At 41.0% G+C, this 20629-nt stretch overlaps 1 protein-coding gene across 1 annotated transcript in view; it reads right to left on the bottom strand.

Annotated features, from left to right (window-relative positions):
* LOC140943282 (autophagy-related protein 2 homolog B-like) overlaps nucleotides 1-20629 on the bottom strand; it is a 35682-nt gene that overhangs the window by 3514 nt on the left and 11539 nt on the right. Inside the window, exons 14-35 of the mRNA XM_073392356.1 lie at nucleotides 20121-20287; nucleotides 19403-19508; nucleotides 18358-18514; nucleotides 17898-18040; nucleotides 17421-17593; nucleotides 16790-16938; nucleotides 14987-15334; nucleotides 13798-13878; nucleotides 12878-12984; nucleotides 12096-12188; nucleotides 11346-11410; nucleotides 10770-10837; nucleotides 10222-10386; nucleotides 9574-9699; nucleotides 8748-9044; nucleotides 7894-8036; nucleotides 6909-7083; nucleotides 2829-2996; nucleotides 2060-2161; nucleotides 1794-1860; nucleotides 748-962; nucleotides 14-373 (exon numbers count right to left, since the gene is read on the bottom strand). Of these exons, the coding sequence (XP_073248457.1) occupies nucleotides 14-373; nucleotides 748-962; nucleotides 1794-1860; nucleotides 2060-2161; nucleotides 2829-2996; nucleotides 6909-7083; nucleotides 7894-8036; nucleotides 8748-9044; nucleotides 9574-9699; nucleotides 10222-10386; nucleotides 10770-10837; nucleotides 11346-11410; nucleotides 12096-12188; nucleotides 12878-12984; nucleotides 13798-13878; nucleotides 14987-15334; nucleotides 16790-16938; nucleotides 17421-17593; nucleotides 17898-18040; nucleotides 18358-18514; nucleotides 19403-19508; nucleotides 20121-20287 (3475 nt within the window). The remainder of the gene's footprint in view (nucleotides 1-13; nucleotides 374-747; nucleotides 963-1793; nucleotides 1861-2059; nucleotides 2162-2828; nucleotides 2997-6908; nucleotides 7084-7893; nucleotides 8037-8747; nucleotides 9045-9573; nucleotides 9700-10221; nucleotides 10387-10769; nucleotides 10838-11345; nucleotides 11411-12095; nucleotides 12189-12877; nucleotides 12985-13797; nucleotides 13879-14986; nucleotides 15335-16789; nucleotides 16939-17420; nucleotides 17594-17897; nucleotides 18041-18357; nucleotides 18515-19402; nucleotides 19509-20120; nucleotides 20288-20629) is intronic.

The following is a 20629-nucleotide window of genomic DNA, read 5'->3' as shown; positions in this document are numbered from 1 at the left end:
TCTCTCTCCTTACCTGTATCATCTGCACAACTCGGTTTGTAAGTTCAAGGAAAGCCATAGCAGACGAGGTGGTAAAAGAATTGGCCCCTCTCTGCAGTCCCCTCATGACACGCCCATCTCGGCGGTACTGATCAATAGGTAACCACACCAGGTCAACCAATCCCTGGAACAGCTGTAGAAACGAGTGAACAGGGCCAACCCCGCCCAGTATCCGGGGCAACTGAGTGCCTCTTATGTCTGTCATCCACTCGGATAAGGCGTAATTCATGACTCTGTCTATACCCAGCAAGCCACTACGACAGCATAAGCGTTTCAGACGTAGCTCAGAACAATTAAGCTGGCCAAGGCCTATTAATAAGCCAGCTAGAGTTCCCTGTGTGAAACATAGCATAGCCTGTGTTAAAGAGTGAAGTATACCACATGGGCTCTTTATTTCGGCATGAGAAAGCTAAGAACCGAAAACTCGGGTAACGATCACTCGCTGATACAGATTAAGAAGTAACTTGTACAAAGAGGACATTTCAATAGGAATTTTTTGTAATTCCCAGTTCCTAAGAAATTAACTGGTAAGTGACCGTTTAAAGATCGATATAATAATTGCCTCCTCTTTTCCACTACACATCAAATAAACATTTGTAAAAGAACCTCAGTTTCTCAGTGCAGCCAGCTTAACATCTTTATTCCAAAGACGTCTAGAACCCAGAGAGTGCTACACAAATCAAGATTTGCAGCTGAAAACGTTCCTACCTGTTCCATATCAACTCTCTTGCCCTGATAGTCTAATCTGATGGGAACTTCTGGAGAAAATATAAACGACCTAAAGAATGTAGGGGTTGATTCAGGACTATCTGATTCGGACCCAGTGGCTGAGTTCACCAGGGTTGCTTCCTCGGGAGAAGATTCTGTTAACCAATCAGATGACGGGGGTGGTCTGGTGGGACTAGAATCAACAGCCGCCGAACCTAAAAGAAAAAGTTTTTTACATAATTAACAATCATTCACCGAAGTGAAGGTGTCGTGAACAGTGGTGGATATCTCTCACTGACTCACACTCTGGGTGAATATTTGTTTTAAAAGAATATGTTTCACACAAGGTGAATAAACAGAAGACCAAAAAATTACTTAATTTTTGTCAATCCCGATTCGGAAATTCTAAAATCTTGCGCACGATGCAATGAATGCATATTAACGCTCGTAAAGTCAAATGGCAAGTCAGGTTAAACCCAACGAACAACCTCGAACGTTCGACGATCGTCAGTAATAAATTTCAATGTTTTCGGATACGACACTGTAATCAACGAAAAAACGTCCAGTTCAGTTTTCGTTTCTACCCGGCTGCTCGGAGGTGAATAGCACTTGGCTTATATAATTCGCACCAAGCTAAAAGCGCGAAAAGCAATACATGTATTCACTTTTGTGGCGTATACTGACATGGAATAACCAAAGATAGGGCGCTTGCGATCTGAGTAACACTTTAATTCTGTGCATGATGTTGATCCTCGAGTGTGATCTTTTCAGATGTTAAAAGTACTGCCACGCATTGCATTCCAGTTTACCTTTTTTCGCTCTCACGTTAATTCTATTTTTTGAGTTTCTAGACCAAATCGAAAGGTTGGCCATTTCAATAGAACTAGAAATGTTTCTTTACATTGTAGAAACTTCATGTATTTTTGGTTGGCTGTTACGTTGTGGTGATAGGGGTGTTGTCCAGTGTAGGTTTCAAGGATTACCTACAAAAAGCAACGTGCAAAGCTGGCAAGCTTAACAGGAAAAACAGGTAAAGCATGATCTACCTTTCGGATTTTTAGCAGCTTCTCCCATGATCTCGGTGAAAAAGTTCCTCAAGAAAAACAAAGCATCCTGTAATGGGGAATAAAACAGAAGTAAGTTGGTACTACAATTTTTTGACATAAGCATGCAGAGGCCCAGAGGAAGGTAGCAGAGGAGCACCGGCATGTTTTCACTTGAATAACAAATCAATAATGACTGGATATCAAGTAAAAAGTTAAGTGCAGTCTACACTCCCAATCATTTGTTTTAAAAGTGAAAGATTAATTACCTGGTCTACATTCAGTCTCAGCGGCTGAATAGACACTCTGAGGTTACACTCCTGTGCCTTGAGTCCAGCATCAGGGCGAATGTACAGCATCTTGAGCAAAATCTATCGAATAAATTGTTAAACTTAGTTAAACAGAAGAACACAATATGGATAGGTACAAAGCGCGCGTGAAAGCACACTCTTGGCTTGGCTGTTTCGACTATTGGTTTACTCCGCACAGGCCAATAGACACCCCGTGACTACACTCGTACGTCTTGACGGTTCATTTCGCAAATATTCTCGCGGGTGGCCGCCCAAGCTCCAAATATGACCATCAGCACTGAATTATAAGGACTTGTCACGGTATGGGGAAAAAACCATTGTTTTTGCGTTAAGTTGTGTGTTTCTTCTTTCCTGTTTGGTCCCGAGCCGATTTAAGGCCATTTTATGAATCTTATTGGAACCGCTTTGCACTCTCTATAATCCTTTCTTTTAAGCAGAACAAAACGGTTTTTAATTCAACGGAAATTAGCAAAAACAGAGGGAAAAAGGTTCTTCTGAAGAAAATGAAGGTAAAGGCAAACGTCTGGTGGCCAATGTGCCTGGAAACACCAAACCATACATAAAAAAAAACATGTTAAAAATTGTTCGAATTGTGTCTAAAATTAGAGACACCTCTTCTCACCACTGGGTACGATCATAGGAGGCGATATCCTTGGCTCAAAATTGAGATTCTCGCAAAATTTTACAAGTTACCCTAGAAGAGCCAAAAACTAGTAAGGTCCCTCACCATGTTAGCATGGGACTGTTTAGGGCAGGCCTCAGATGTGTACTGGTAAAGGAACTTGTTTATCTGTGAATGAGCCAAGCGGTCCCTTATTTCTACATCTTGCACGAGCACCACCAGTCTGGAGGCTTGCTCTGTGTGCTCAGGGTACTCCTCGTACTGCAAACGAATCTAAGGGAAATACAATGTAAATATTAGAAATGATTTAGAGTTAAGTTTATGGTAAAAGGAATACGTCAATTCCTAGAACGTGATCAAGTTTTCCTTTTACTTATCGTTTACTGTTCATTATGTCTGCACAGATATCAGTATATTTACGCCAGAGTCATGCATAAGAATTGTCTTAGTCTTTATCTGCTCATTTTCTATAATGAGAAGTTTTATTATCAACTAGAATCTGGCGTTTGCCGTTTGACAAAGTTACCTAAGGAGCAGTCATTGGGCGACAACAAACTCCCCCCTCCCCCCCAAAAAAATTATAAGGGATTAGGCAATCAACGCCCTTAAGAGGCCAACACAGCTAATAAGAACGAATCTTTAATAAGTCTTGGATTGTTATTGGTTCACTGAGAACAATTACGGTAGCAGGAAGATACAGGTAGGGTTATCTACGGAACTGTGAAACTACGTCAATGTGGGAGTTAAGTGTATATATTTTAACATTTTCTTCGGAGCTTTACATTTGATTATATATTTGCGACAATTACACACCAGCGCCAGGATGTCTTTAAAAACAGAATGAAAATAATGACAGTGTCTTATTCCTTATATGATTTTGAATTGCCCGAGACGATCATTTTGTTAACTATTATTCCTAAACAAAGAAAAAAGGTGACAGGAATAAAAACCAAAAGGTTTGTTACCGAAGACTGAAACCAGGTTTTTTCCTTGAAAGAAAATGACCTTCCCACATTAAATTTTTTGGAAAGCTCCTTCTTTCACTTGTCGCTAGGTATTTATATAACGAAGAACTGCGTCGTTCATGAACGTTATAAATTGAGCTTTAGTAACATTTTACACGTATTCTATTGCTGGCAAAAGTCACATTTTGATTGGCTGAGGTTTTCGCTCCCCGTCGCCTAATTACCAATCGAGAATCTTCCTCACGCCCTCTAATCGCTGAATACAATTATGTAGTAGTAATTGACACGCACGCTTAACAAATGTTAAAAAACACAGGTGCAAGAATAAAATCGTAAAAGGCCGACAATTTATCAAGTCGCGTTAAATGTAGCCAGTCAACCAACAATATATGTAGAGTTTCACGCAACTAAGAGGAAGAATGACCGTAAATTCTACTGAATATGAAAACTACACTAATGAGCTGAACGAAACAAGAAGACTCATGCCCACAGGAATCGTTATATTTCTTTCAGGTTTAGACATCTGCCTTTCCATTGCCGCATCTCTGGGTAATACATTGATCATAATAGCTCTTCAAAAGGTTTCTTCTATCCATCCACCTACAAAACTGCTTTTTCAAAACCAGGCGGTCATGGATCTTTGCGTTGGTCTAATTGTACAACCGCTCCACGCCTCAATAACAATAATAATGGGTTCTACTGCAAGGGTAGATCCGAACACTGAATACTACGTGGTGACCGCGTATCAAGTTGTCAACTATATCGCTGGTGGAGCATCACTCGTTAGTCCGGCTGCGATAAGTATCGACAGACTTCTCGCTTTACGCTTGGGCCTAAGATACAGACACACTGTGACACTCAAGCGAGCTCGCGTAGTTGTATGTTGCACATGGCTTACTGGCCTTACAGGTGCACTCCTGTATTTAACTTTAGGAGAGAGAATCACTCTGCCTATGATTGTAGTTGTGTTAATAGTTTGCGGTAGTACCGCAAATTTCTGTTACACGACAATATTTTACAGACTTCGGCGTCATCAAGCTCGAGTTCATGATCAGCAAGGACAGTCAAACGGAACAGGAATTCAACTGAACATCAAAAAATATAAGAACACAGTTTCTAGCATGGCGTGGGTACAATTTGTACTCGTTTTAACTCTCGTTCCTTTTATCATTGTTGTTGTAATAATACAAATCACTGGTGCGAATAAGGATTCTTTGCTTCTAATAACAGCAACTGTTACAGTTCTTTACTCCAATTCGTCTTTGAACCCATTTCTTTATTGCTGGAAAATCGGTGAAGTCAGAAAAGCAGTCAAAGACATAGTTAGAAACTTCTGTTGTAGGAGTTAAAGCGGAAAGTTACAAGTCACAGGTGTCCTACCGTACTTTTTTCTTTTCATTTTCGGGTGAAGGTGGTTTCAAACGGCATGCATGAAGACTCAATTTTTATTCAGTAAGAATATGACAAAAAATATCTGATGATTTCCATTAACAGCTAATATCTATTTAACAGAGTCAAAAGCTATTTAACTATTTTTCACATTTTGTATTTAATCATATCAAGCCGGTTTTGTGAAAACCATAATGACGAAATTCGCAGTCATTTGAGTACAAAAGGCGTCAAAAGGCAGGGGTTTTTTGGGCCCGATGAGCTTCAAAATCACCGTAGCGAAGGAAAAGGAAAGGAGAAAAAGAAAGAGCGAGGAGGAAGAAGGGAGGAGAAGAGAAAAAAGCAATGGTTGCACTCTTAGTTTTTCTAATGGCTACTTTGAAGATTTTTTGACCGAAAATAAAAAACTGTTGAAAGGAAAAGGTCCATTTGGCGGTAACGTTTTCAAAAATCCGGCTAGATATACGTATGTTAGTTTCATAACTTTATCACTAAGGAGAGTCTAACACGTTGTACGTTAGTATGATAGGTAATGCGAAAGAAAAGAAAAGAGGTCAGAAAGAATGAAGATCTCTTTCAGAAAGTAATAGCTTGATTTTAAAAGATATCTATTAACTGATTGAAAAGACTTAGCCTGTCATCTGTGTCTCGAGCTGTTCTTTTTTTTTTTCTTTTTCGTCTTTCCCGGTATAGTTGCTAAAACAAACGTGACGTTGTCACAATCCAGCTGATAGGGACAAATAACGTTTCGGGTAATTTTATTTCCTAATTACTCATTTAAATTTTTTGTTCGTCAAAGGGTACTGTTTTTCAAACCGCTGTAATCGCTTCACTAGTACAGCAACAGCTAAATAAAGAGTGCTACTTGTTCAATCAACAAAGCCGTTGCCGATAACAATGTTTTCCGACTCGAGGGATACGAAAACCAAACGAACAGTTTTACTGTTGATGGCCAGATTATAAGTGATAAAATTGTAGTTATAATACCAACCAACTGGACGCCAAAGAACAGCAATTCAGCAATAAAAACAAATTCATTTGAGACTCGCTGCCTCAGGACACTTTGAAATGCGCCATTAAAGACAGGACTTCCCCTAATTACCTTAAACTTAAGTTATTGGGCGGCTGCTTCACTATAATCTACAAATTCTGTGATATTTCCTTTATCTTGTTAAAAAGAAAGGTTGCTTGCAAGAGTGAATATGACCAATTTAGAAAAAGTCGACTCCCTCGGGTAACAGATGATGGGGCAACAAAGTATCTTCCTGATAACCAACTATATAACAACCGAGCAGGGCTGTCAAAGAAGTGGGGGCCGAGGATTTCTCCAGGCTACCGGCTACTATGAACGCGGCCCCCAGCTACTTTCAAAGGAAAATAGAAAAAAATTGATCTAAAAGAAATCCCTAGCTGTTTGATTCTTCGCCTACTTATTGTACCGTAAAATTCCGAAAATAAGCCCCGGGGCTTATATTTTTCAAAGGCCCTTTTTGAGGGCCTTATTTTGGAGGGGCTTATATTCGAATGGGCGTTTCAAAATCGATTGGGCTAGCCTTATAGTTGGAAGTAAATTTACTGTTTTTGCTTCGTTTTACTTTGTGTTTGAGGGCAATTTTCCAAGTAGAGGCCCCGGGGGAGGCTTATATTTGAAGTGAAGATTTAACGGAGGGTTTTTTGCGTTACCGGTTTGGGGGGCTTACATTTGGTGGGGCTTATTTTCGGAATTTTACGGTTTACCCAGCAACTTGAAATCTTGGTGACAGCCCTAACCAAGCAATGTCTGATGGAAATTTACCTTCCCCAAGGTTGGTGCAAACAGAAGCTCACTGACCTTGTTCAAATAAAACTCCATTAACACGTCATTATTTCTGTTGGGTCCTCCACTAGTGCGTGAGAATTTCTTCGAGCTATTAGCTGCGATATTATTAGGAAGCAATATACTGGGTCTGACTGCAGTAGCCGAACAATCTCTTGCCTGTCCTTTTTCATCCAGCGCAAAACTTATTCTGTGAATAGAAAATCGTCCAAGTAAAAAACCTGTGTCTTTTCCCCAAGGTACATAATTAATTTTATCTAAATCCTAGTCAAGGGTCACCTTTAATAGTAAAATGCAACATTACTCTTTTAGGCATTTCGCATGTCACTGATGAGGACGTTACCTAATTTTTATATTATTCTTGCATCACAAGCCTGAAGGCAGTTTTAAAAGTGATCCTTGGGCCGGAAAACTGCTACTGAGAGGCTTGGCAATTGATCATAAGTCTTTGGCGAATTCGAAGCAAGAGCAAGGATGTCTGTTTTACGTTAAAACGAAAAACCTTACAGCGAAGATTTCACTTTAAAGATCTTCTCCAATTTACCGGAACATGCCAGAACTACGATGTTACGTCTCCCAGTCCCTTCGCACTTTGTTATATCAGGGTATTAAAGTATAACCAAACACGGGGTCCAAGTTTGGTGTTCTTAGGAAGGAAGCAGGTAGACATTGCCTTGCTTTGCCATAGGGCAGGTAATATGAAATTCAAAATCTGCAGAGGTTTTTAATTCTTTCACTTCGACTCCCTGAAAATATTTGGTTCTCCTTTGATTTAAACACTCTTTTAACAGTGTTCTTGTCTGGACCTCAGCATATTGAATCCCTAACTAAACCTAGTAACTACATTCCAGTTAATCCGCCCGACTCGCAGAGCAGTAAGGAAGGTAACCTAGTCTCCAGGGCTTTTCCCTTAGAAAATGGGAACGAGGTTGTGCGGGATGAACACAGTGTAAGAAACTGTCGGTAATCGTTTAAGTGTTAAAAGTTTTACATCACTCACTTTTTTCTCTGGGTACGTGAGGGAGTTCCACCAAAGTCTCTGCCGCCAAACAATCGCCACACCACTGACATCTCCTTTAAAGTGTAACAGAACACTGCTGGCGGGTAATGACTTGGGGCGCTCAGTTGATCACTTGGACCCATCTAGGTGGGACAAAGAATTACGTATTATGAAACCCTGCAACTACCGAGGCTGGATGTGTGTTATAAGCAATGAGATAAGGCTTTCTTCCTTCTGCAGACCAGTCTAAAACTCACTCTTGGATGGGCAACGGTCTTGGTGTCAAAGCCATGATAATACCACCGAATGGTACTAGATCGCGCTTTTATATGATGCAGTTGAACCTCTCTGCAACGGCCACCTTGGGAACAGAAGAAAGTGCCGTTGTAAAGAGGTGGCCGTTGTACAGAAGTTTTAAACAAGAGTCAATCTATGGATTTTTTGTTCACCCGGACGTAAAAAAAGTGGCCGGCGTTGTGGAGAGGTGGCCGTTAGCGGAGGTTCGGCTGTATATACAAAGGTAAACGAACGTGGCCAATTCTCTTTCCAAATACTTCAGACTGTATTCCCTTGTTTTCCTCAGACATGGTAGAACCTGCGAAAAACGCGAACACTAACACCCGCGGGTTGCCCCCGCGCGCTCGGACTTTTCGCCTTGGCTCGCTCTACTAATTCCTACTCGTAGTACAAAAATTCTGCGGCGCTTTGAAAGGGTTCGAAGCATTTCGAAATGCGAAATGTCGGAGGCGAAATTCCCAATGGGAGATAGACAAGACAAGACAAGACAAGACAAGATATCAAAGATATCAAATGAAAACTGCGATGCGTGGATGGATGCGGCTGATGTTACTTACTGGAACAGTGAAATGATTTTCCTTAATGCTGACTGGTTCATCTGTCAAACACTTGATAATGACTTCATGACTCAAGCCCTCGGGTTCTTTATCAGGATGTTCTAGAATACAAAAATCGTCATCACTGTCGTCCTCCTCATCCTCTGGCTCTCCTGGAATTCCTAAGCTCGCGTGCGAATTATCTTCAGCCGGGTAATAATCCTCTACTGCATTGGCTAGCAGCTCATCGTCTGGGAACAAGAAGAGATCTCTTCTAGGTGATCTGGATAGCTGGTGGCTTAATTCTCCTTTAAAACTCTGTAAATGAAAAAAGTCGGCAGATGAAGCAGCTTTGTCTGGTTATCTGACGTGACGCCATACAGTTTGTATTAATAACAAACGTGTAACGTGCAGCCATCACCGAGTTGTAGATGCACGCGGAAGCTGCAAAGCACAAAAGAAGCGCAAGAGCTCTCTTTGAGCATCTTTAGCTTCTTGAGTACTTGGCAAACCTCCCAAGTGCATCCAAAACTAGACAGTTCCACAGCTGCAGCGTTCACCAAGTCTTTTCTAACTAAATCCAATGAGGCAAGGTTTAAAACTTGAGGTCGTAGGAGAGTGACGAGTATGTGGTCATTTGCGCGTGCTAAGGCATAAGCATGTAAGAATCAATCTTTGCAAATAATCCGTTTTTTCCTGTGGTTCAACTCGTACAGGGTGTACTCAATACGTCACTATATTCTAGAGGGGAAGGAGCAAAGAGGGAGACGGGCAAAAATACAGCTCCAATTGACGCCCCCTGAAACAGGCTACAATATTCATTTCTAAACACAGACTGATACAGTACCTTGTCATAAGAAGGTTCTTCAAGGGAGTGTGTGTCTACCATGGCCTCTGTCATGATACTACTCAGTGTTCCTTCATCAACAGACCCCTGCTTGACTGGCGGCTCAGCTGGGCAGCGGCTTGGAGTCTGAGAAAATGAGGAGGAAATGAAAGGAGTGTTAAGGAAGTTAAAAATATTGTTTACTTGCCTTCGGCTCATTGTTTTCATGCAGAAATTAGTCACCTCCTCTGGATCGGCCCTTTTATGGACGCAAAATAACCAAGAATCTACTAACGATTAGCCTGTACCACGCTTTCAGATAGTGGAGTGCGGCGAGAAGTCAGAGAGCGCCGTCCCCACAATCTGAACGCCTGCTAAAGGCTATCAAACGAATTTTGTTTACACTGGCAACCTGCCTTGCTAAGCCGGCTCTCCTTTGTTTTCAAAATTGCTTTCCACCGTTTTAAGTCTATAACTTTAGTTTTTACCCTCCCCCCACCTCCCTCACTCCCACCCTACCTCCAAAGTCCACCCTCACCTCCGATACTCCCTTCCAATGATAGTTTTCATGGTTAGTAGCAAAATAGTCAAGGGATTGTTTACCGGCCTCAAGAAAGAAGACTTCCTGAAATCTCCTCTTATTATGTTACAGTTACTTCTTGTACTTACGGATGGTGCTTTAGTCGTGTCAGGTTCTTCCTGCTCATAACTAGGTGCCAGGTCTCCATCTGCTGAAATGTACTGTATCAACTGAAGCAGAGCTGAGCACGAGTCTGAACACGTTCTGATGTTTACTGTATTGTTTGACATGCGCAGTTCCACCTGGGGGTGACCCTGATTGGTGAAAAGTTCGCATTCAGTTAATCAAAGATGTTACTTGTTACATTAAAAGATGAACTAATCTTTCTCTTCTCCGCAGGGGCCGCGTTTGTGTTCCGGCTGCAAGAAGTTAAAGCGTGCGGGAGATGGGGAAGGAGAGGTAACAAAAGTGTGATCTCGCAGCGCACATAAGCGAGTCAGCATAGTTTGTGGCTATACATCTCAATGGTTGAGAAAATGACGCGCTATTCGTCAGTGAAATCACAAGACGTAGACATGCAAGCAAAAAAAAAAAACTAGAAATTTCTTTCGACATTCAGTGGAAAACCGCTCTAACAATGGGAAACGTTCAGAAGATTACAAAGGGGTATCGGTGAAAAATTATGTTCTTTTTTTACCTTCTCACTGCCATCGCACGTCAGGAGAGACAATTCGAACATTCCAAGATCTAAAACACAGACATAATCTGAAAGGCGACAAGACTTCATCAATATCAACACAGAAGGGGTAGGAAAAAAACAAAAACAATCATCACATGGACGCCGTCATATGGAATAAAGAGAAGCACAAAAAAAGGATCCTTACAAAGCTATCGGTACGATGAATATGTGCCACTGATTATGGGAAAGTCAACTATTTTCTTCCGTATTAGTTCTCTCATTGTATTTGTTGTTATTATTTGAAATACTCGGCAAAAGGGATACACAGAAATAAAAAGGTCTTTGAAAATATCACCCAAATAGTGCAAGGGGGTGGCAACATTTGAAAAACATAACTGATGCATCATTTCAATTAAAGCAAAATCCGATAGTGCGCTTTGAAAAGGCTTTGGACTTTAAAAAGATGATTTACACCATCCTTGAACATCAACGTACGGTGGTCATGCATCAGTAGTTTTCTCTTGCAGATTTCTAATTGTGATAATAATGTTATAATTTATGTTCATCAAGTTTCATCACAAAGCATAAACCTACTTTTAATATTGGCTGATCCACTACATTTGTCAGAGAGGTACAATGCAGCGTCATCGATGATGAATCTGCCACAGGAAGAAACGCAAAAATAGCTCATGGCCACTCCTTACAAAAACGTTAACTCATCGTAGGAGTCAGCTGTATATAACAGACAGTCAATTAAGCAGCAACTGGTCATCATCCACAAGGACGATGTTATGTCCAAGTGTCTTTCATGGGGGGCGGGGGTAATCGACCATTTTTGGGAAGAGGAGAGACGCTGAAGGTTTGAAACCCTGACCATGTTTAGGACAAAAATATTCCGAAATAAATGGCCTGTTTAGGACAAAACCCTCAATTTTATAACCCTGCTTTGGACAAAGGACACGTACACTGTTTAAGATAGACTTGCGCGAAATTGCGTACCCCATTAGGGTAGACAGATAAAAAACCAAATCCTGTACAGCGGCACATCCACGTATAAGTCATATAAGGGAGTACACTCCCCCTCCACGGACGTCTTTCAGTGCTAACAAGCTTTCAGTATCGTTTTTGCAACAATACTCTAGTATCATCAGCCACATCTGATGGATCTTCAAGTACCTTTAAATCAACTGATCAACCCGAGCTTTGCAGTTTTTAATATTGGCGTCAGACGAAATTCATTGCTATTTTGTTATTTGACAAGTGAAGAAAAAGTGAAAGTTGGCTCCTCTCAGCATTCAAATAAGGGGAAAATTCAGAAAAGTTAGTCATAAAACGACGAGTTACCTAAGTAACGAGACGGTGGACTCAATTGTGATGTTACTTGAAACACTGAAGGTTTCTATGGTGACCAGAACTCGCAATGGAAGGTGAATCGGCCTGCAAACAACACACGTAAAACTCGAACTAAACAACATTCAGATTCACACAAGAAGATACAGTTTCCTGCCGCTCGTGAGTTAATAGGGAGCTTAAGCAACGACGACGCCGACGGCTACGAAAACGTCAATAAGAATGTGAAGTCGCTCTGCATCAAACCGCTTATTTAGTCTAGTTGAGTTCGTCAATGAATCTTGGCAATGTCTTCTGGAGTTGAATTCTAAGAGACTGTATCGACGTTCAAGAAAAGAAAAAGAAAGTCGTTGTATTCTGTTCACGTGTTCCAAATTACGTTGAAATTAGGTATTTTCACGTCGTCGTCGTGCAGCGAGGGAAAAGAAATGGACAAAAAAGTGTGATGCACGTGCGAAGCTGTTGTTTTGCCCATCAAAACGTTTTGTTTTTTTACCGTTCTCGTTGACGTCGTCGTTGCTGCTTAAGCTCCCCAATTTATACAGGACGGCTCCAACATAAAGTTATAATCGATAATGTGATTCACAATAGTCGATTTAATCATGTCAATCAACGTTTTTGAAAGTCTTGTTTGGTACGTTTACACGGTTATAGCAGGAATACAAAGCAAAAAAATAAATGCAATGTCCCTTTTCAACGGGAAGGGATCGTAACCATTATCACATTACTAAATGTGCGGGAGTCTTCGCGGTTATCTCCTCACTACTTGCACCAACCTGTAATCAATAGTGCCTTCCCACACATGAGTGTGAAACACTGTCACGACCGCCGGGGGACTGAAACCAAGAACCGGATCATCCCTCACATCAAAGAAGTCTTTGAGCTGCAAAAACAAATCCACATGTTCATTAGAACGCGACAACGACAAACTAAGCGGGGCTTTTACTAACTGTCCCGGTGAACAAAATTGTCAGTAAAACAAGCGGCCACTTGTGCCTTACCCAATGGTGGTCGTTCAATATATGTTCATCTGTAACGGTGTTCGACTACTGGGTCAATGAAGCTTTCACATTAAAATGCCAATATCCTCATGGTAATATGTGATGGAAATACAAATCTTTTTGCGGTCTTTCACTCCTGAGGATACTTTGATATGACTGTCATGAAGATCATGCCATGATCATTATTAGCATGGCCGGCTAAAAGACATACTGTCAGGAACCTCTATAATTATAACGAAGTCCTCGGGACAACGGTACGAAAGATTTTCTTTACCACAGTAATAGTAAAATATATGAAAAAGAACCTGGATATATCGAAACCTCGTTATAGCGAACAAATTTTGCTAATCCCTTGGCCCTTCGTTATATCGATGTTCCACTGTATTTTACAGTTACAGGTGGTAAAGAAAATCGTTTGTTATACCGCAAGGATTTCGTTATATAGGGGTTCGTTATATCGAGGTTCCACTGTATTTTACTGTTACTGACGGTAAAGAAAACCGTTTGTTATACCGCGACGATTTCGTAACCAGGTTCCACTGCATTTTAGTATTAATGGGGGTAAAGAAAATTGCTCGTTACACCGTGAGGATTTCGTTATATAGAGGTTCATTATATCGAGGTTCCGCTGTACCCAGAATGCAAGCGCGAGCACGTTCTTAGAAAGTTAAACGTAACTGAAAGATAACACATACCTGTGTGAGCCACAATTGCTTAGAAGAAAGCATTCTGTACCGAACAGTACTCCTGCGAAGTCCCAGAGAAAATAGTATTTCCTGCAAAGTTAACGGTAACACGACTTGACATACACTAACTAGTTAAGAAGAGAGTTGGCTAAAAGGGAATCTCTCGCAAGTTCTTGGTTTTAACGTTCCACATTGGACACCCAGAACATTTGAACGCACAACAAACGGTCAATGGTAATTACCTTGTTTGTGGTATATGTGCAAATCATAGATTTTCCAGTTAGTTTACAGGAGCTTCAAAAAAAAGAAACCAGTAATCCAAACAGAACAAAATGAATTAAAAGTCCAAACTGGCCGGAGGCAACCAGTTGGCTATTTAACAGCATGGCCGAATACTTGAAACCGGGTCTACCGAGAAAAAATAATCCATCGACAGGTCGGAAAAGGACTCGAACTGGTGCTCCAAATTAGAAAGGTACATTGTACACGCATACCCTTCATTTCAATGCTATTTAATTAACAGACCTTATTCACGATACCCGCCATCTTTGCTCGCGCTAAAGGATTGATGGGAATAAAGCAATGTCACGTGGTTTCTCAGAGGGCGAACAAATTATAAAAGCTGCCAATGCAAGAAATCGCGGTCAAGTTTGTTTTAGCCTGCGAGCAAGCTCTCCTGTTTGGGCGAGCGAAGCGAGCCTCGCGAGAACGTCGCTCGCTCGCGCGTTCTCGCGAGACTCGCTTCGCTCGCCCAAATAGGAGAGTTTGCTCGCAAGCTAAGTTTGTTTATACGATGAAAACAAGACGATGATTTAAGAGCCTAGCAAAAAGTACATTTCGAGTTTCGACAAGATTTACGTCATTATTGTTTCCTGTGAGGACATCTACGGTCGCTACAGTATCTAAAGAAGGAACGATGTTTACTTTTACCTCGGCTCCTACTTTTACCCATAATTTGAGGTTATCGGCTTAATTATGATAAGTTCTTTCATTTCTGTTGTCTACAGTAAACAAACTCGACCGTGATTTCTTGCATTGGCAGCTTTGATAATTTGTTTGCCCTGGAGAAACCACGTGACATTGCTTTTTTCCCACCAAACCTTTAGGGCGTGCAAAGATGGCGGGTATCGTGAATAAGGTCTATTGCCAGTGTCTAGAGAAGAACCCAAGCTAAACACAATCCGCGTTAACTATTTACCTTGATATCCTTGGCAGCATCGGAAGAAACTTTAATAGCAAAGGCAAACATCGGTTCAGGGTTTTTTCCGTCCGCTTGTCTTATTCCCGGTTCATTGTGGTACAAAGTAGACAAAAGTTCTGCACCGTTAAACGCCGTCTCCATGGTAGAGTGGGCATACTGTGGTACGACGGGTGCATGCTGAAATGAAACCTTTTGTGACTGGAGGAACAAGTAACTGAGATCAACTTGACTTTTGTAAGAGGCTGCTATGAAAAATGTAACGTCGCTTAGTTCGGCCACTATTTCTCCGAGCACCTCTTCACAAGAGGAACTAGAATCCTTGGGATGTGCATTTGACCATGAAACCTGAAATCAGCAGGAAATATAAAAGCGGACATAAGTTATCAATCACGTTGAAGTACATTTTGTAGTTGTCTGGTGTTTTTGAAACTCTAGCGTGTTTCGTAAACATCTCAAGAGAGAAACACATTAAATATCCTTTGTGAAATGACGCGCATGCACCAGTAACACGTGCTTTATAGCAATATTGTGACTCCGTTTTGCCACAACATAACGCGTCACACGTTCCATATTACATAAATGAACCGTTGCCAAGTGTCAATCAAATGGCAACTTTCAAAGTTTTTAAGCACCCTATTTTTTGTTAGATATGTTCAGGACAGAACTTAGCAACAAAATTTACAAAATCACAGAGTTGCAGTTGCTGTAAAGTCCGCAGCGCCGCTTTGAATACCGTATATGATCTATTAAACGACCGGGGCGTTTATTAAATTTTGCGGGTCCAAGATGGAGCGTTTAATAGATGGGAGGCGTTTAAAGGAGAGAGGCGTTTATTCTTGTAACCTTTAATACAATATGCCAAAAACGTTTGTGTGTTAACAGAATTTCGACTGCGGGCTGACGGCTTTTGCACTCCAACGTCTCTTATTTTATTTTTATTTTCTTTTTTGCTACAATCAAGAGGGTACTTTAACGAGTGCGCACCGAGATCAAGAAGATCAAGGATCGCTATCCTTACTTTGAACTTGAAATTGAACATGACATAACACACAAACCGATGTTAATCAAACAATGAAATTAATAAATTGATTGATTTTCCTTTATTTTGCCATTTCCTAGTATTTTGGAGCAATTTTCACATGGCGGTGGGGGGGCGTTTATTAGACAGGGGACGTTTATTAGAGAGGGGCGTTTAATACAAACTTAACAGATAGGGAGAACGTTTATTAGATGAGGGGCGTTTATTTGGGAGTGGGCGTTTATTAGATCATTCACGGTATGTTTATTATTTGCATAACAAAGGAATAACAACTTTGTAAAATTCGTGGAAGGCCCCTAACGTAAAGTCGTTAATTTTGTAAATTTTGCATCTCCGTCCAATCCCTTAATTTTCCCAAAAGTAAAGATGTACGGAAGGAATGTAAAAAACAAACGTGCACGTAAAAGTCCTTTTCCTTGAAGTAAAGAGTGCAAGGACGTCGACTTTGGAATCTTAAGCCCGGCGGCCAGTAAGTCTCTCTGCATGATTCCCGCCATTTGGCTCGTCTTTCTGCTGGCCAACGTACTCAGACATTAGAAACAAGACTGGTGCGACAAATCGCACAAACTTGGTTTAAAAACACATCATCCGATCTGAAGAAGTGTTTTCGACTTCGCACAGGCACTGGGTTCTAAGATGGCGAATTCCGCTGATCTTTCTTCTTGGGTGGTTAGTATAGAGACAATGGGAGAAATAAGAATTGAATTACGAATCGGAGACGACATAGGTTTAAATATTAGGACTGAATCTCATTTTATTACCTCGCTGACAGGGAAAACAGCCAGTCTGGCCTTGCTGACATTGAGAGAAAGAGTGAAGGGTGTCTGTCCATTAGGAATTGAGTTGTTACGCCTGTACTTGTTTTCCAGCGATGTTATATTGCTACTGCCATCTTCAGACGAGGATACATCTGTTTAAAAAGAAGGACGGTAATAACAGACTGTCAAATACCTTTGGTACAAAAAGGGGGACCCTTGGAACGTATTTCTAAAAGCTTGTCGCTCACAGAGAACCCGAAGTCGGACTATTAATTGTCGAGCGTTTCGTTGACATCTTCACATTAGAGTTCTTTAGATTCTAAGAAGAGGACGACTAGGAGAAAAGATTTTCTCAATACTAAGTAGTGCGCACGCGCGTGCACCAGCGTCAATTTGGCGGGGAAACATAATACCTGTCGATTCTACGACGAGTCTTAGCGAGAACGCCATAGTGGCGGAAAAACGTTATCAAATAGTAGAAGTTTTATCATTTTGTGCTCGGGGGAGGGCTTGATGAACCGTGCTATTTTGTTTGGGTTTGTACATTTTGTGCATAGCTCCTGAGCGAACTCAGTTGCGCTTCTACCCTAAACTCGCAGAAAGTACGGAATCAGGCTAGAAACTTAAAAGTTACCATCATCGTAACTTCGTAAACCAGATCTGCACATGACAAATCGATCAGGTCCTTGCGCCTGTAGCATCTGACTTGCTAGGTCCAACCCTGTGCCAATGTTGAACCCACATTGGTCAGGCCGGTCCACAGGGGAGGGAGCCATAGGTTCCCACAGCAACAAGTCACTCGCCAATCTGCACAATGAAAACAACAATAACAATCCGATTGACATTTCCTTTACAGTTCTAACCTGTTGTATGTTCTCAAACAGGTCCTTTGTGGGTAAGTTTGGGTAGCCTGTGGCATCGACTTTAGTGTATTAGTTTGGGTAGCCTGTGGCATCGACTTTAGTGTATAAGTTTGGGTAGCCTGTAGCATCAACTTACCTGTTGATTGTTCTCAAACACCTCCTTTGTGCGTAAGTGTAGGTAACCTGTGACATCACCTTAACTGTTGTAAATAGTATGTACGTTTGGGCAGCCTGTGGCATCACCTTACCTGTTGTATATGTTCTCAAACACGTCCTTTGTGTGTAAATTGACATCCAACAGGGGAAAGGTACATTCAACATGGACCTTGGATGACGACACTGTCTCATTCTGAAATGCTTTCATTTCTTCCTGGCTTCCTGGCATTAAAAGCTAAAAGGAAAGAAAATAGTTCAAATTCGAGTCTCCTCGTGATAAACTGCTTCCAGTCAGTTCTGACACCAGACAAAAGACGTTTTGACCGTATTGGCTACGATTCAGGCAAGTCACTTTTCAAAACAAAAGGAGTAGCTGCAGACAACCGCGATAATGGGATTCGGTTGAACGACGTCAGGGAAATATAGAAAGCACCAAGCTAGAGTGGATACTACGGTAACAAAGATGTTAGCCAACGCCCAGTAATACACCCTTTGGAGTTTACGCGCCAAGCATTTCACTAGCACAGGTTCGAAGTACCGGAAAGTACTCACCTCTTCGGTTTCAAACATGACCGGTTTAGAAGAAAAAGGCGAAGGTTCGGCTTTCATTACAGGATAAGCATCTAAAGAACTGAGTGGAGAGTTATCTGTTGATTGGACTTCTTCCAAAGCGGACAGAGGAGCGGGTGGCTGAACTGTGATTACAATTCTACAAAAATATATAAAGATAACGAAAGTTAAGTACGCCTAAAACTGCAAAAAGTTGTTGTAAGACTACACACACAAAAATAGAAACTTATTCTGGTGAAGCTCTTTAATACTTCACGAGGGTTCGTGCGACACAGTAACCTCACAAAACTCTGCAAAGACCAACAAGTTCTGAGATCCAAAAGCTGCATGTCAAAGGAAGGCAATTCAAGTCCTGGACATGCCCCCGGGATAATTTTTCCCACCCGTAGGTGTATAAGCCTTTTATACTACTACATGAGAAATTTCTGCAATTTGATTGGCTTAGAGCAGTGGTATTTCAGCTTAATTTGAAATACCTACATGTGAAAATTACAAACCTTTTGCGCGTAGTAATATAAAAAAATAATAGCATGATTTGTACGTGATATTTGACACAAGTACCACTCGTGATATTTCAAAATTGTCTCAAATTTCACTCGCCTAACGGCTCGTGAAATTTCGTATAGCAATTTTGAAATATCACCCGTGGTATTTATGCCAAATATCACTACAAATCATGCTATTACCTATACAAAGTGGACAAGCACCTTATCGATCCAAAAGAAATAAGCAATACTCTTCGTTGCTCCATGCGAAAGAATTTTCCTTAACCCTTTCACACTCAGTACATAAAAAGACAAAATGCAATGCAGTGCTAAGTTTTGCATAGCTTGAATAGCTAAAAACTAAGTTTTTACGCGCATTTGATCATATACATATGCGAATTTGCGCGTTATAAGTAATAAAATTATTAAATTATTACTATTTTTCTTGACTTGAGATGAATGGAAGAGAAATGGCTGAGCCCCAATAGCAGGGTCTTCCTGATGATTAATATGAGTGAAGCAAAATGTTAATTAAAACTTACCTTGGCCAATCAAAGCCACCATTTCCTGCGGTATCATTATCAGACTGACCATGTCTAGCGTTTATAACGGGCACGCTACTACTGCTACTGTCCTTCTGAAAGTAACCTAAGAAAAAGATTAAATAGAAAATACCTTCAGTTAAAAATGTGTCTATAATGTACTGCCCTATCACATAACAAAGCAAGAATACTGCAAAAGCTTGCACCAACATCACCATCTGCTTAATAATTATCACACCTTCGCCATCATCGTCATCGACAACAACAACAACATCACCACCATCACGTACACTGTATTGCCACAATCCTGATTTCAATTCTCATTAACATCACCACTGCCGCGTCAAATGTGACAGATAGCTACGTCCACCATACAACTGATTGGGTACTTCAATGACCTATTCTTCATTGCTAATACCTTGTGTGACTTTTCTAGCCCTTGAAAACGCCGAAAAAACATTCTAAAGCAATATTTGTTGAAACTAAACATGAGTTATAGTACATAATAAATCGAACGTTCATTTAGTGGCAGCTTCCAAGGAGGAAGACGTAGTCGCGTAAATAAGGTTCGTCCCTTAAAAGACGCTCCACCTTAGTTAATTATACTTCTATTTTTCAACAACTTTTTAAGATTTCAGTGTAACTAAGCCTTGTTTTAAAACACTTCTAAGTATGACCAGTTAGAAAGAACAGAAGCAAACAGAAAATGTTCACAAACCGTTTAACTCCTTGAAGCTGAAGTTATAGTGAGAAGGCAGGTCAGGGCCTGTGAGAGAAGTATTAAATTCTACAGCTGAAAGCTCGAACGTTAGGCGCTCATTTCTCAGGGACTGTTTCCACCAGGGACGCCGATCAACAGCAGGCCGTAAATCAGGAATAGGAAATCTGGTAAAACAAAAATGAAAATTTTACAACAGCGACGAGACATGTGACATGTAAATATTAAGGGCTGGCGTTACTGTTCAGGTCCCGGCTGTTCAAAGTAGGGTTTATTCTAGAAATTGGCCAATGAGAGTCAAATGGGCCCTCTTCTGTAATTTTAGGGGGGCCGTTTTCAAGAAAGGGGGTTCCTCAAATGGTATTTTACATGAGTCGGACTCGCCGGACGCTTTGCCGCCATTTTGGAACATTCTGGGCCGGGTTGTTCAAAGCAGGGTTAGCGCGAAATTTGATTTCATATATGAAAGCTTGAGAAGCAAATTCAGTCGTATTCTTTTTGCCTACAAT

The sequence above is a fragment of the Porites lutea genome, chromosome 7 (genome assembly GCF_958299795.1).
Source record: "Porites lutea chromosome 7, jaPorLute2.1, whole genome shotgun sequence".
NCBI classification, from domain to species: domain Eukaryota; kingdom Metazoa; phylum Cnidaria; class Anthozoa; order Scleractinia; family Poritidae; genus Porites; species Porites lutea.
Note: the sequence above shows the minus strand (reverse complement) of the source record. Positions and strands in the feature narration are given on the sequence as shown.